The sequence below is a fragment of the Budorcas taxicolor genome, chromosome 7 (genome assembly GCF_023091745.1).
Source record: "Budorcas taxicolor isolate Tak-1 chromosome 7, Takin1.1, whole genome shotgun sequence".
Taxonomy (NCBI): Eukaryota; Metazoa; Chordata; class Mammalia; order Artiodactyla; family Bovidae; genus Budorcas; species Budorcas taxicolor.
In genome coordinates, this window is record NC_068916.1 from 42,042,351 (window position 1) to 42,060,319 (window position 17,969).

The following is a 17,969-nucleotide window of genomic DNA, read 5'->3' on the forward strand; positions in this document are numbered from 1 at the left end:
TTTTATAGTGTTTGTATACATTTACAAAAAGTCTGAGATTATACATACAGGTACATTCATGTGTATATATGTACATCACACAAATCTTTTATGTATTATATTATTTCAGAACTACAGAAATAATCAAATTCTTATATGTGTAAATAGATGCTAAAACTAGCAAACTGAAATAATGCATCTCAAATAATAGAAAAATACTATTAAATAATAGCCATCTTTTATACAGAATTTGCTGTCATAACTCTAGATATTAATACTTTAACAATATACATGCTTATTCATCTATAACTGGCAATATTCTAAGCAATTTAGTTTACTTCATTTACCTCATTTAATCCTAACCGTATCAGAGACCAAACTGTATTATTTTTATGTACTGCAGACAGAGGAATGGCGGGTAGAGGATAATGTGAGCCAGCAGCCATAGTCCTGCCTCAGAATCTGGGCTCCTCACTCAGTGCCCTCAGGATAACTAAATATTTGGCTTTTCTGAGGACCCCAGTCTTCTTCTGTGGATGCATGTCTCCCTCCTCATAATCACAGAGCCTCACAGCAAGGCCAGAACCTACAGGCAAAGGGAGTTCAAACATTTGGTATAGATTTTCCCCAAATTATGTTTCAGTTATTTTCTAATTCTTTCTCATGTGGAATACATTCAAAGACTTTATAAGATTTGTTGGTTCCTTAAAACAGACTGATTCAATTCTGACTTCTGTAACAAAACATTGTAGTTTTACTTTGAGTAACCAACTACTTAAGCAAAAGTTGTGGAATCTCAGATTTCAACTGAATTGCAAGCAATTATTAATCTCAAAATCTACAGCCCTGTGACATTTCTTCATAATTAGAACAACTGAGTTTCTGAGCATGCACACACATGAACACACGCATACCCCCCAATCTTACTAGACATTCATTTCAGGTGGTCATATCCCATGAATAGTCTGTTAATCACAAAGCTCTCCTTGGTGGTCTAGGTGAAATCTCATGGACAACTCCACCTGGGTGGCCAACTACACTGGACAGTTGGATCTCATTCTCATGGGACTCTTCAGTCAATCCAAGTACCCAGTTCTTCTCTGTGTAGTCATTTTTGTGATTTTCCTGATGGCCCTGTCTGGGAATATCATGCTGATTCTTCTGATATACTCCGATGCCCACCTCCACACTCCCATGTACTTTTTCATCAGCCAATTGTCTCTCATGGACATGATATACATTTCTGTAATTGTTCCCAAGATGCTCATGGACCAGGTCCTGGGTAAGAATAAGATCTCAGCCCCTGAATGTGGAATGCAGATGTTTCTCTATCTAACAGTAGGAGGTTCAGAATATTTCCTTCTGGCTGCCATGGCCTATGACCGCTATGTGGCCATCTGTCATCCACTCCACTATTCTACCCTCATGAGCCATAAGGTGTGGCTCCTCCTGGTATCTGGCTGCTGGTTCCTGGGATCAGTGGATGGCTTTATGCTCACACCCATCACCATGACCTTTCCCTTCTGCAGATCCCGGGAGATCCATCATTTCTTCTGTGAGGTCCCTGCTGTAATGAAGATTTCCTGCTCAGACACTTCCCTGTATGAGACACTCATGTACCTGTGCTGTGTCCTCATGCTCCTCATCCCTGTGACAGTCATTTTAAGCTCTTATTCATTCATCCTCCTCACCATCCACAGGATGAATTCAGCAGAGGGCAGGAAGAAGGCTTTTATGACTTGTTCTTCCCACATGACTGTGGTCATCCTCTTCTATGGAACTTCAACCTACAGCTATATGTTCCCCAGCTCCTACCACACCTCTGAGAAGGACATGGCTGTATCTATCTTTTACACCATACTCACTCCTGTTCTAAACCCTTTAATCTATAGTCTTAGGAATAAGGATGTCACAGGGGCTCTAAAGAACTTGTTGAATGTGGAATCTGCCTTTCAGAGAACTATGAAATAAGATATTTTTATGCTAATGGTTTATTCTTCAGTTTACTTATCAGAAATATATAGTCTTCTGCTTAAGTTATTCTTTGGATTGTCCTACCATGTGTCATCCTATATTCATCCCTTTGAAGGAACTGTTTCCCTGTACTGGAAAGCTCATTTTTATACTTCTTGTAAAATATATCTTTAATTTTATACTTGTAAAAATTATTTTTACAGTTATACTGAATCCATGTTTCACTTTTATGAAGTTGATAAGTATACAGTGATGCTGAGGGATAGTATTCATATACTTAGGAAGTATATAACTAAATTATTTAGAGTAAAATATCATAATTTATGCAACTAATGGGAAAGAGATGGACAGAAAAACGTGATGAGGCAAAAGAATGTTAACAGGTTAAAGTAGGTAAGCTTTATATGTGTTCATTGTACTATTATGATCCTTGGTACCAGTATATATTTGAAATTACTTAAAAATAAGTGTAAAGTAAAATTTAAAAAATAAAATTAAATTTAAAAAAAGAAAGGCAAAGTTATTAGACATTTCTTCCTTTTTTAGTCCATATTTTCTCCTTGGTGGCTGTGTGACAAATTTTAGAAATCACTTTCATGCTATCATAGTTAATCATAACTACTACGTATCTTCTGCCTGTCTTTATTGTGGACTAGTTTGTTCCTCATGATCCAATTCTGAACCTATCTAGTGAGTGTTTCCTGTCTGAAATCCTTAGCTTCTTGTGGTATATTGAAAATTCAATACCCCAAAAGGTACTGAGGGAGAAATAGTAAGTCTAAATGGACAGAATTATATTAACCCCAATGTTCTCTCAGGCAGGGAACATTTTTCACATGAGATGGCATCAGAGCAAAGATTTGAAGTATGTAACATTATATAAGCAAGGAGAAGAAACATTTAGTCCTTCATTGTCTCAAACAATATTTTTTTATCTTATAATTAAAAATAAGAGCTGTTAGTTTAGAATCTTAATTGAACATGCCATCTATCCCTACAAATTTGAACTGTAAGTGTAGTTTGTACAAACACTTATAATAAAATATATATATATTATTTTGATGCTTTTGATGTTCCACATCTGACAAGCAAGTTCAGCCAAACAAAGTGGTGCTGAGAGAAAACCTGGGAGCTCTAGATGTTACCCTCAGATTAGTAAAGGATTCTGGGGTAGGGGGACTTGCTCAGGGACCTGATGTCATGGGAAAAGAACATCATGACTACGGGTAATGTCATTGGCAAGTCAAGTGAATTAATTATTCCAGTAATTTCTCTATTTCTTATTCACTTTATCTTCTATTTTCTTGCCCTTTTGTATCTAGGTCTTCAAAAACAATAAAAATGATCTGACTTGCATTTTAGAAATGCTGAATTGTTGGTAATCATTTGAAGAAGTACAAGACTAGAAGTAGGGAGTCCAGGTGAGTGAAGATGGTGAGCCTAATGGTGTCAATCTAATTTAATCTACAGCTAGGAGGGATTGGGAAAAATACATAAACAGGGTCTTGCTGAATCTGTACCCTAACACCACAAATCTGTTCAGTGAAAACAGAACACAACTGGTTAAAAAGACCAGAACCTATCAAAAAAATCATCTACAACAAAAAACATAAAAAGGTATAGCAATGAGATGGATAGAAGAGGAGGGCTTACAGTATAATCAAGTCTCATTACCCTAGGAGGGTGATACATAAACTAGATAATAATTGTACTGCAAACATTGTCCCATAGGAGACTTATGAACCCATGGTAGACTTCAAAGCTTGGGAGTCCTCCACTGGGACGATAAGCTCCCAGAGCATTTTGTGTAAAGGCCAGTAGGACTTGCTTTCTAGAAACTCGAAGGACTGGGCAGAATAGTGTGTGTGTGTGTTAGTCACTCAGTCATGTCTGCCTCTTTGTGGCCTCATGGACTAGCCTGCCAGCCTCATCTGTCCATGGGATTTTCCAGGCAAGAATACTGGAGTGGGTTGCCATTTCCTTCTCCAGGGGATCTTCTAAACCAAGGAAACGAACCCAGGTCTCCTGCACTGCAGGCAGATTCTTTACTCTCTAAGCCACTGGGGAAGCCGGGGCAAAATTATTAAAAGAGACTTCATTATTAAAAGAACCACACACAATCTCACATGAACTCGAATCTAGGGCAAAACTGTCACTGTTGGCAAGTGACAGAATATTAGACATAGAAAATCCTAAACACACCAGTGAAAAACTACTAAAGATGCTCCATGAATTCAGTAAATTTGCAGGAAATGACTATACAGAAATCTGTTGCTTTTCTATATGCTAATAATGAACTATAAGAAACAGAACTTAAAGAAACAGTCCCATGTAGAGTCACATCAAAAGTAAATGAATAAAAATAGAAAAAAGTACTTAGGAATCCATTAACCCAGGAGGTAAAAAAAAAAAAACCTGCATTTGGAAAACTATAAGACACTGATGAAAGAAATTGAAGACAAAGAAAACAGATAGAAAATATAGCTTTCTTTTGAATTGGAAGATTTAATATTTTTTTAATTTTTATTTTTACTTTATTTTACTTTACAATACTGTATTGGTTTCACCATACATTGACATATCCTGACCAAGGTGCTCTACATTTTCAGTGCAATCCCTATAAATATAACAATGAAAAATTTCGTATAACTAGAACAAACAATTTTGAAATTTTTGAATGTATAGAAAAAAGACCCCAAACAGCCAAAATGATCTTGAGAAAGAGGAACAGAGGTTGAGATATCATAACCCATGACTTCAGACTGTACTATAAACCTATAATATTCAAAATAGTATGATGCTGGAGCAAAAACAGACACATAGATCAATGGAACAGAATAGACAGCCAAGAAGTGGGCACACATTTATATGACCAATTAATCTATGACAAAGGAGGCAAGAATATACAATTAGAAAACAAGAACCTTTGTAGCTAGGAATAAACTCAATAAAGTTGCAGGATATAAAATCGACACACAGAAAGCATTTGAATTTCTATGGAATAGTATTTAAACATGTAAAAATATAATTCCAATTAAAATAAAATCAAAAATAATAATATATGTCGGATTAAATTATACCAAGGAAAATAATGATCTAAATAACAAAACTTAAGAGTTTGCTGAAAGATATCAAAAAAAGATATAAAACAAATGGAAAGACATCCCATTTCTTGAATCAGAAGAGTGACTATGTTAAAATGTCCATTATATTCAAGCCATTTATAGATTCAACACAATTGCTATCAAAATTTCAATGATATTAAATGAAAAATCATCTTAACATTTGTACAGAATGACAAAAGAGCCCAAAGAAAACAAGCAATCCCAAGAAAACCACACAAACCTGGATCCATCACATTTTCTGATTTCAAAATATACTATTAATACAAAGTAAAATAATTAAAACTGAATGATACATTCTTAAAATAAGTATTCACCCATTGGAACAGAATGGATAGCCCAGAATTAAATTCCTGCATATATGTTCAGCTATTGTTCTACAAAGGAGCCAAAAACACCCACCAGGAAAACAATAGTCTCTGTGAGAAATAGTGCTGGAAAAAGTGGATGATCTCATACAAAAATGTGAAATGGGCAACTTATCTTCCACAATACACAAAATTTTATCAAAATGGATCAAAGACTAAAACATGAAGAACTGATATTGTAACTTTCTAGGAAGAAAACATAGATGAAAATTTCTCAGCATTGGTCTTAGCAATGATTTTCTTATTATGACAACAGAGCAGATGAACAAAAGTAAAAATCAAAAACTGGGACTATATCAAACTTTAAAACTTGGTTCAGTTCAATTCAGTCACTCAGTCATGTCTGACTGTACTGCAGCATGCCAGGCCTCCCTGTCCATCACCAACTCCTGGAGTTTACCCAAACTTATGTTCATTGAGTCACTGATGCCATCCAACCATCTCATCCTCTGTTGTTCCTTTCTCCTTCTGCCTTCAGTCTCCAGCATCAGGGTCTTTTCCAATGAGTTAGTTCTTTGCATCAAGTGGCCAAAGTATTGGAGTTTCAGCTTCAGCATCAGTCCTTCCGATGAACACCCAGGACTGACTTCCTTTAGGATAGACTGGTTGGATTTCCTTGCAGTCCAAGGGACTCTCAGAACGATGGTATGGGGAGGATGGAGGGAGGGGGGTTCAGGATGGGAAACACATGTATACCTGTGGCAGATTCATGTTGATGTATGGCAAAACCAATACAATATTGTAAAGTAATTCACTTCTAATTAAAATAAATAAATTTATATTTTTAAAAATAAATAAAATAAAAATAAATTTTTTAAAAAAAGAGTCTTCACCAACACCACGGTATAAAAGTATCAATTCTTTGGTGCTCAGCTTTCTTTATAGTCCAACTCTCACATTCATACATGACCACTAGAAAAACCATAGCTTTGACTAGACAGACCTTGGTTGGCAAGTAATGTCTCTCCTTTTTAATACGTTGTCTAGGTTGATCATAACTTTTCTTCCAAGGAGTAAGCATCTTTTAATTTCATGGCTACAGTCACCAACTGCAGTGACTTTGGAGCACAAGAAAATAAAGTCTCTCACTGTTTCCATTGTTTCCCATCTATTTGCCGTGAAGGGATGGGACCAGATGCCATAATCTTAGTTTTCTTAATGTTGAGTTTTAAGCCAATTTTTTCACTCTCCTTTTTCACTTTCATCAAGAGACTCTTGAGTTCTTCTTTGCTTTCTGCCATAAGGGTGGTGTCATCTGTATATCTGAGGTTATTGATATTTCTCCTGGCAATCTTGATTCCAGCTTGTGCTTCATCCAGCCCAGCTTTTCTCTAGATGTACTATGCATATAAGTTAAATAAGTTAAAAAAACTTCTACACAAACAAACAAATAATCAATAAAATGAAAAGGCAAGACAGTGGAACAAAAATTTGCAAATCATACAATGAAAAGGGGGTAAATATCCAAAATATATATAAATTCATATAAATCAATATTAATATACAAACAATTCTGCTTAAATAATGGGCAGAGGAGTTAAATACATATTTTTCCAAAGAAGACGTACAAAAATCCAACAAGTTCATGTAAAGATGCTTCAGTTCAGTTCAGTTCAGTCGCTCAGTCGTGTCCGACTCTTTGCGACCCCATGAATTGCTTAACATCACTAATCATCAGAAAATGCATATCAAAACAACAATTAGATATCATTTCACACCTGTTAGAATGGCTATCATCCAGAAGTCAAGAAATCACACATATTAACAAGGATATGGAGAAAAGGGAAGTATTGTGCATTTTTATAGTAATTAATTGGTGAAGCTACTATGTAAAAAAGTATGGAGTTTCCCTAAAACAATTAACAGCTGAATTACCATCAGTTCAGTTCAGTTCAGTTCAGTCGCTCAGTCGTGTCCAACTCTTTGCGACCCCATGAATCACAGCACACCAGGCCTCCCTGTCCATCACCATCCCCTGAAGTTCACTCAGACTCCCATCCATCGAGTCAGTGATGCCATCCAGCCATCTCAGCCTCTGTCGTCCCCTTCTCCTCCTGCCCCCAATCCCTCCCAGCATCAGAGTCTTTTCCAGTGAGTCAACTCTTCGCATGAGGTGGCCAAAGTACTGGAGTTTCAGCTTTAGCATCATTCCTTCCAAAGAAATTCCAGGGCTGATCTCCTTCAGAATGGACTGGTTGGATCTCCTTGCACTCCAAGGGACTCTCAAGAGTCTTCTCCATTTGACCCAGAAATTCCTATTCTAGAAACATACACAAAGAATTGGCAACAGAATATCAAAAGGATGTCTGCACTCCCAAATGCAGTATTATAGCATTATTAACAATATACTGATAATGGGAATAATCAACTTCCCATCAGTGGATGGATAGATTAAAAATATGGGGTTCATGGACTATTTGTGAACTACTTCAATAAAATATTAGCTAACCAGGAGAGAGAAGGATGTCCTGCCATTTTTAACAACATGTATGGACTTTGAGAACATTATATTAAGTGAAATAAACCAGGGAAAGGCAAATGCTGTGTGGTAACACTTGAATGTACAATCTAAAAAAAGTTTGTGAAAACTGAGAGTAAAAAAGTGGTTCTCAGCAGCTGAAGAATGAGGAAAGTGAGGTATTGATAAGAGAACAAACAAACTGTAGATAAATAAATCCTGAATGTTTAATAGATATAATAGTAAATATGTAAAAAATTTTGTATTATAATCAGAAAACTTGTTAAGAGAAGAGATTTAATTATCACAGCAGACACAACACAGAAAAGTAATTATGTGACATGGTAGAGAGTACCCCGGAGAAGGCAATGGCAACCCACTCCAGTACTCTTGCCTGGAAAATCCCATGGACAGAGGAGCCTGGTAGGCTGCAGTCCATGGGGTCACAAAGAGTCGGACACAACTGACCTACTTCACTTTCACTTTTCACTTTCATGCATTGGAGAAGGAAATGGCAACCCACTCCAGTGTTCTTGCCTGGAGAATCCCAGGAACGAGAGAACCTGGTGGGCTGCCGTCTATGGGGTTGCACGGAGTCAGACACGACTGAAGAGACTTAGCAGCAGCAGCAGCAGAGAGTACCCACTCCAGTATTCTGGCAGGGAGGATTCCATGAACTGTATAGCCCACAGGCTCGCAGGCAGTCAGACATGACTGTGTGACTTTCACAGAGAATTGCTAAAAAAATGCTACAATATTACTCATATTATAACACATTGATGAATCAAATCAATATGTATTCCTTGAATTTACACAATTGTTCAGTTCAGTTCAGTTGTTCCGTCGTGTCAGACTCTTTGTGACCTCATGGACTGAAGTATGCCAGGCTGCCCTGTCCATCACCAACACCCAGCGCTTACTAACACTCATGCCCATCAAGTCAGTGATGCCATCCAACCATCTCATCCTCTGTCGCCCCCTTCTCCTCCTACCTTCAATCTTTCTGAGCTTCAGGGTCTTTTCCTGATGAGTCAGTTCTTCTCAGCAGGTGGCCAAAGCGTTATGGAGTTTCAGCTTCAGTATCATTCCTTTCTTTCAGGGCTGATATCCTTTAGGATTAACTAATTTGATCTCCTTGCAGTCCAAGGGACTCTCAAGAGTCTTCTCCAACACTACAGTTCAAAGCATCAATTTTTCAGTGCTCAGCTTTCTTTACAGTCCAACTCTCACATCCATACATGACTACTGGAGAAACCATATCTCTGAATACATGATCCTTTGTTGGCAAAGTAATGTCTCTGCTTCTTAATATGCTGTCTAGGTTGGTCATAGCTTTTGTATCAAGGAGCAAGAGTCTTTTAATTTCATGGTTGCAGTCAACATCTGCAGTGATTTTGGAGCCTCAAAATATAAAGTTTGTTCCTGTTTCCATTGTTTCCCCATGTATTTGCCATGAAGTGATGGGACCAGATGCCATGATCTTAGTTTTCTGGAATGTTGCACTTTAAGCCAGCTTTTTCACTCTCCTCTTTCACTTTCATCAAAAGACTCTTGAGATCTTCCTCCCTTTCTGCCATAAGGGTGGTGTCATCTACATATCTGAAGTTATTGATATTTCTCCTGGCAATCTTGATTGCAGCTTGTGCTTCATCCAGCCCAGCATTTCTCATGATGTACTCTGCATATAAGTTAAATAAGCAGGGTGACAATATACAGCCTTGACCTGCTCCTTTTCCTATTTGGAACCAGTCTGTTGTTCCATGTGCAGTTCTAACTGTTGCTTCCTGACCTGCATACAGATTTCTCAAGAGGCAGGTCAGGTGGTCTGGTATTCCCATCTCTTGAAGAATTTTCACAGTTTGTGATGATCCACACAGTCAAAGGCTTTGGCATAGTCAATAAAGCAGAAACAGATATTCTTCTGGAACTCTTTTGCTTTTTTGATGATCCAGTGGATGTTGGCAATTTGATCTCTGGTTCCTCTGCCTTTTCTAAAACCATCTTGAACATCTGGAAGTTCACGGTTCACATATTGTTGAAGCCTGGCTTGGAGAATTTTGAGCATTACTTTACTAGAGTGTGCTGCTAAGTCACTTCATTCGTGTCCACTCTGTGTGACCCTGTGGATTGCAGCCTATCTGGCTCCTCCGTCCATAGGATTTTCCAGGCAAGAGTACTGAAGTGGGTTGCCATTGCCTTCTCCTGTAACTGCATAGTGATACACCAATTCAACTTACTGCTATGGGGGGAAAAACACCATTTAATGAAACATGAAGACAAAGAACAAACCCGACTAAGGCGACACACGCTGTGGACCACAGCACTGCTATGACCAGAGCAAGTGGGGGACGGGGGAGGGGAGATGGATGGGTAAGCTATAGCCTCAGGGGTGGGGGGCGGGGGTCTGGATTGACGACAACTAAGCAGACAACAGGATGAGACAGGAAATCAAAACCAGTGATGAAAGCAGACACACCGTCAGAGAACTCCAACAGCAAGGAAAACATATGGAACTGTTCTTTTACAAATATTCAGAAAGAAATCAAGCATGAAACCACAGAGAAATCGTCAAAGAATTTTAAATATCAACTAATTAGCCAATGATGCAAATTATAAAAACAGTGTGGCAAAAGACCACAAAATGGACTAGTTACTTCACAGGCCATTAAAGTGATTCACGGTTAATTTAATTAGAAGCTGACTAACCATGCAGCTAATATGAAATGGGTGGTAACAGAAAAAAGAGATAATACAAGTCCAGTTACAAAGCAGAGTGTTGTACACATGATTTCTTGGGGTAAATAGCAATGCACTCACAAAACCTAAGCTAAACACACAAGAAAGCTGGAACTAGAGTGTGAGATGAGTGCAATTGTGTGGTAGTTTGAGCATTCTTTGGCATTGCCTTTCTTTGGGATTGGAATGAAAACTGACCTTTTCCAGTCCTGTGGCCACTGCTGAGTTTTCCAAATTTGCTGGCATATTGAGTGCAGCACTTTCACAGCATCATCATTTAGGATTTGAAAGAGCTCAACTGGAATTCCATCACCTCCACTAGCTTTGTTCGTAGTGATGCTTTCTAAGGCCCACTTGACTTCACATTCCACGATGTCTGGCTCTAGGTGAGTGATCACACCATCGTGATCATCTGGGTCGTGAACATCATTTCTGTACAGTTCTTCTGTGTATACTTGCCACCTCCTCTTAATATCTTCTGCTTCTGTTAGGTCCATACGATCTCTGTCCTTTATTGAGCCCATCTTTGCATGAAATATTCCCATGATATCTCTAATTTTCTTAAAGAGATCTCTAGTCTTTCCCATTCTATTATTCTATTGTTTTCCTCTATTTCTTTGCATTTATCACTGAGAAAGTCTTTCTTCTCTCTCTTTGAAACTCTGCATTCAAGTGGGTATATCTTTCCTTTTCTCCTTTGCTTTTCACTTCTCTTCTTTTCACAGCTATTTGTAAGGACTTCTCAGACTGCCATTTTGCTTTTTTGCATTTCTTTTTCTTGGGGATGGTCTTGATCCCTGTGTCCTGTACAATGTCACAAACCTCCATCCATATTAATTAGGCACTCTATCAGATCTAGTCAAGATATAAACAGAAATTAAATCTCAATATACCTCTTGAATGTAGATGAAAATTTCTTAACAACTATTAGCAAACTGAAATACAAAACTGTAAAAATGATTACAAGCCATTACCAAGTGTAATTTAAGCCAAGAGTTTAAAATTGCTTAGCAGTAGAAAACTGCTAATGTAGTCTTGTGAATTTGTACATGCATCTTTAAAATAATTTCCTTAATCATATTTTTATGATAATTGGGCTTTTGCAAGTCTCTCACAGTTCTGATGAACCTGCCACATGGTCAATGTCTACCCTAATCTTGTATGTTTCTCCAAAATTTTTATTTCAGAAAAGTTGCTGCTGACTAGTGACAAACATGGCAAGTTTCTTTCTCAGGGCCTTTCATTTCTTGTTCCCTCTACTTAAAATATCATTGCCCAGATATTTACTATCTCGTTCACTTGTTTCATTTTGGGGAGTGTTGAAGTTTCACATTCTTAATGTGGTCTTAATAAGGCCATATAAAATAGATTCCATAGTGATTCTGATTCTCTCACTCTGCCTTAGTTTTAGTCACTGTAGTTATTAACATCTGATACAATACTACATATTTTGTAGTATTTTGTAGTATTTTTCACCAGGATATGAACTTTATAAGGAAAGGATCTTGTTTTCACCATCATGAAACTGCACTAGTGGCAGGCAAATAACTAGCAGTGAATAATATTTTTGGAATGAGTGAATTAAAGACTCATTTAGCATTTGAAGTTAATCTCCACTTGAAAACAATCAAGTTTGAAATCTATTCCATACCAGACCCGCATAAGTTATCACTGTATTAGGACTTAGGCATACAAAAATGCTCTTAAACTCACTGTTAAAACCCTGGAGAAAGAAATGGCAACCCATACCAGCATTTTTGCCTGGAGAATCCCAAGGACAGAGGAGCCTGGTGGGCTACAGGCTATGGGATTTCAAGAGTTGGCACAACTTAGTGACTAAACCATTAATCTTAGAGATATGTAAAAGTTAATATTTTTAGTCTATCAAAATGTGTAAGGACTTTCTAAACACGTAAGCGCAAAAAGAAATAAAGTTTATATGTTAAATTAAATTACTTTTAAAAATTCTGAGTCAAAGTATCAAATTCAAAATTGAAATAAAAATACAATCCATACTATTCACAAATGACTGTCTTCAATATATTAACACATATTAACAATATATTAACACATTTTTTAAATATTTCAATCTTCCAATATAAAATATAAAATCTTTCAATATAAAAAAGCCTATGAAGAAGATACATGTTTCAAATAAGCATTGTTTACATGGATAAACATGAAAAGTCATATAAACACACTAATAATCAAGAAAGATGAGTTAAACAGTGAAGTGTCTATCAAACTGACTAAAATGGAAAAACATATATACTTTAATGCTAGTTCAGGTGAAATTTGATGTCAGCACACTTTGAAGCTTTTCAAAAATAAATTCAATGTATGAGATATTTTATGTATGAGAAATTTCAAATAATTTACACTCTCCCTAAATCTTCTCAGAAAATCTCCATTCAGAGAGTACTTTCTATGGATCACTTTTATTTCAGCACAAATTATAATTTAAAATTTTGAATGTAATGGAAATATTCAGTTTTAAAGTATCGTAATTGAGGCATAATTAATTCGATTTACAAACTCCTGACACATTTCAAGCTGAAGGGATAATATAGGACATGGTTTAAGAGACAGCAAAGGGGAGAATGGAGACAGAGAAGCAGCAAAGGGAGTGTCATCACCCAAGGACGAGGAGTCCTTGGCAAACACAGGGACTCCACCTGCCTGCACTGAACTGAACCGACGGACGCATTACACTCCGGGGCTGCTAGCGGGACCTGCCTCACTGCAACCCAGAGGCCTTCATCTTGCCAGTGCTAGAGAAACTGCCTTTGGTGTGCTGGATCCCACAGTTCCCATGTGGCTGTCAGTTGCCTACAGCTCCTGGAGCTACCAGAGACCCTCACCAGAAGCAAGAGAAAGTCACAGTTTCCTTCTTCCTCCCTCTGTCTAGTGCCTCCCAGGGCTTGCACTCTCAGATCCTTAACAGAAACCAGGTGACAAAAGGGTTAAGATAAGCCATACACAAGCTAAAACCTTGGAGGACACAGGAGTCTCCACCCCCAAGTGTGAACCTTACATACAAAAGTCACCATGTGGACAAAGGACACCATGTGGAAAGGATGTCAAGGAAAAATAACATAATTTGAGAACATATGTGGAGAAAAACATTTAGAAGAATTTGGCTGTAACTTCTGTCAGAAGTAGAGCTGCTTCTTTCTTGGGTCTTAGTTCTTAACCAACTGCCTGGTACATGGTAGAAACTCTCTATATATCTTTAGTCAAGAAACCAAGTTATAACTATTAAGGCATAACTTGTCTGGGCGACTATATTATGGCTGATTTTAAATTTTTCTTTATAATATTTTGTGTCTTTTAAAATATTTTTCTATAATTAACGCACTGACATTTAACTTAAAACTGATTACCTAAAATGCAATGAACATTAAAACAACACAGATTCCAAATGAGTTACAGAAAAAAGAAAGATTACAATCAGTAACCTATCAAAGAGTGATCCAAATGAAGATGGAAAGAAGACCACAGAAATTTTAGTCTCAACTACAAAACCAATTAGTGGTGTTGTCTTCAACATATCAACTAGACTATGAATTATAGGGTCTTTATCATTGAAAGACAAAAAGCTCATCGATACCTCACAAAATATTCTTGAAGAAATAGTAAGGACACAAATATACAAGAAAGTTTTTTGTAATATGAAAAGGCTAAGGCCATACATAAAATAGTATCTATGTCATAGATAAATTTTATTGATGATGGTAAGATTTTAGATTACTGGTAAAACTGTTCAAGATTTCTAGTTTAATAATAAAAGGAGATTTTTTTTTTTAAGACATAAGAGGAAAACCAGAAGTGTGCAAGAGAGACATTGGTTGCCTTTTTTTTTTTTTTTTTTTTTTTAGCACTCTTACATTTTACTTCAAGATCCCTGAAGGTATATATTAATAGAAAACCATCATCCCTTCCCCTAATGAGCGTAGTCAAAACAGAAGTGATGTCACTCTCCTGTTTCTCTTTATACAGTTAATTGTGACCACCTTCATTAGCCCAATCAAATGAAGCTCTCAGCATCATCTGATGATGGGACAAAACAGAAAACAAAATTATAGGATCAAAAGGGTCATTATTGGTTTTGACTTTTTCTGGTTCTTGCACATTTTCTTAATTCTTGACTATATTTAATCATTTCCCCTATTTTCTATATTTATTAGGAAAGGCAAAAGTGTTTTTCTTGAATTTTTATATAACACATAAACAGGACATACAGATGGACAATAGGCACAAGAAAAGGTGTCCAATATCTCTAGTTATCTTTGTTGTTGTTCAGTGCCCAGTCATGTCCAACTCTTTGGAACTCCATGGACTGCAGCATGCCAGGCTCCCCTGTCCTTCGCCATCTCCCAGAGCTTGCTCAAACTCATGTCCATTGAGTCAGTGATCTCATCCTTTGTCATCTCGTTCTCCTCCTGCCTTCAGTCTTTCCCAACACCAGGGCCTTTTCCAATGAGTTGGCTCTTCACATTAGTTGGCCAAAATTTTGGAGCTTTAGCTTCAGCATCAATCCTTCCAATGAATATTCAGAGTTGATTTCCTTTAGGAAAGCAAAGTTATTAGAGAAATGCAAATCAAAACTACAATGAGATATCACCTCCCACCAGTCAGAATAGCTATCATCAAAAAAATCCACAAACAACAAATGCTGGAGAGAATGTAGAGAAAAGGGAACTCTCATACACTGTTTGTGGGAATGTAAATTGGTACACCTACTATGGAGAACAGTATGGAGGGAGGTTCCTTAAAAAACTAAAAACAGAACTACCATGTGTCCCTGCAATTCCACTCCTGGGCATATATACAGAGAAAAACATGGCCTGAAAAACTACATGCTCCCCAATGTTCATTGCAGCACTGTTTACAACCACCAAGACAGGGATAAAACCTAAATGTTCATCAACAGAGGAATGGATAAACAATATGTGGCACATATATATAATGGAATATTATACAGTCATTAAAAAGAATGAAATAAGTCCATTTGAAGCAACATGCATGGACCTAGAGAGTGTCATACTGAATGAAGTAAGTCAGACAGAGAAGGAGAAGTATCATATGACATCCCTTATATCTGAAATCTAAGAAGAAATGATACATGAACTTGCTTACAAAACCGAAAGAGACTCACAGACTTAGAAAATGAACTCACGGTTGCTGGGGGGAATGGATAGTTAAGGACTTTGGGAAGGCCATGTACACATTGCTGTATTTAAAATGGATAATCAGAAAAAACCTATTGTACAGCACATGGAACTCTGCTCGATATTATGTACGAGCCTGGATGGGAAGGGGCTTTGGGGCAGAACGGATACACATATATATATGGCTAAGTCACTTCACTGTTCACCTACAACTAAACAACTTTGTTAATAGGCTATACCCCAAAACATAATCTTTTGGGAGTTTAAAAAGAAATACCTAAGGAATAAACCTGACCAGGGAGATAAAAGACTTATATGCTGAAACTATAGAATATTGAATAAGGAAATTGAAGATGATTCAGAGAAATGGAACAATATCACATGTTCTTGGATGAAAGAGTTAATGTTGTTAAAATGGCCTTATTTCCCAAAGCAATGTACAGATTTAATGCAATCCATAACACATTACCTATGATATTTTTACAGAACTAAAACAAGCAAACAAGAAATCCTAAAATTTATACTCAATCCCAAATGGCACAGAATTGCCAAGGCAATCCTGAAGAAAAATTACAAAGCTGGAAGCATAACCCACCCAGATTTCAACCCACATCTCCAGCTTAGGAGACAGACTCTTTACCATTGAGCCACCTAGGAAGCGTCTAGGGAAAATCAATGATATTAGAACACATTCTCACACCATACAGAAAAGTAAGCTAAAAATGGCTTAAAGGGCTTAAATATAAGACAAAACACCATAAAACTCCTAGAATGGAACATAGGTAAAACATTCTCTGTCATAAATTGTGGCAGTGTTTTCTTTGGTCAGTCTCCCCAGACAAAAGAGGTAAGAGCAAAAATAAATAAATGGGAACTAATAAAACTTACAAGTTTTACACAACAAGGAAACCAAAAATAAAACCAGAAACAACCAATGGGCTAGGAGAAAATATTCACAAATGTTGTGACCAACAAGGGCTTAACTTCCAAAACATACCAACAGTTCAGACACCTCAGTATTTTTAAAAATGAACAATTAAAAAATGGTGCAGAAGACCTAAATATACATTTCTCCAAAGAAGACATAAAGGTGGCAAACAGGACCATGAAAATATGCCAAGCATCACCACTTATCAGAGAAACCCCTATCAAAACTCCAGTGAGGTATAACCTCAAATCAGACAGAATGGCAAACATGAAAAAGTCTACAAACAATAAATTCCAGAGAGGGTGTGAACAAAAAAGAGCCTCCATACACTGTTGGTGGAAATGTACAATGGTGCTGCCACACGGAGGAAAGTCTGGAGGCTCCCTGTAGCTGTTGTTCCATTGCCCAGTCATGTTGAACTCTCTTCAACTCCATGGACAGCAGCACGCCAGGCCTCCCTGTCCCTCACCATCTCTCAGAATTTGCCCAAGTTCACGTTCATTGCATCGGTGATTGCCACCCAGCCATCTCATCCTCTGACTCCTTCTCCTTCTACTCGCAGTCTATCCCAGCTTCAGGGACTTTTCCAGTGAGTCATCTGTTCACATCAGATGACCAAAAATACTGGAGCTTTAGCTTCTGCATCTGTCCTTCCAGTGAATATTCAGGGTTGATTTCCCTTAAGATTGACTGGTTTGACCTCCTTGCTGTCCAAGGGACTTTTAGGAGTCTTCTCCAGCACAACAGTACAAAAGCATCAATTCTTTGGTGTTCTGCTTTCCTATGGTCTAACTCTCACAACCGTACCTGACCACTGGGAAGACAACAGCCTTGACTATATGGACGTTTGTCAGCAGGGTAATGTCTTTGCTTTTCAACACACTAGCTAGGTTTATCATTGCTTTCCTGCCAAGAAACAATTGTCTTCTGATTTCATGGCTGCAGTCACCATCCACAGGGATTTTGGAAGGTTCCTTAGTAAACTAAAAACAGAGTTATATATGAGGGCTTTCCCAGTGGCTCAGCAGTAAAGAATCCACCTGTAATGCCAGAGATGTGGAGATGAGGATTCAATCCCTGGGTCAGGAAGATCCCTTGGAGGAAGATGGCAATCCACATCAGTATTCTTGCCAGGAAAATCCCATGGACAGAGGAGCCTGGTGAGCTATACTCCATAGAGCCACAAGAGTCAGACAAGGCTGAGCAACTAAGCAATAAGTGCAAGCACAGAGT

The 17,969-nt window shown here is 37.5% G+C and overlaps 1 protein-coding gene across 1 annotated transcript; it reads left to right on the top strand.

Moving 5' to 3' along the window:
* Nucleotides 1–987: 987 nt before the first annotated feature.
* LOC128051086 (olfactory receptor 2T29-like) lies at nucleotides 988–1,950 on the top strand. Its single transcript, XM_052643563.1, has one exon. It carries the CDS (start codon nucleotides 988–990, stop codon nucleotides 1,948–1,950), a length of 963 nt encoding a protein of 320 aa, XP_052499523.1.
* Nucleotides 1,951–17,969: the final 16,019 nt, after the last annotated feature.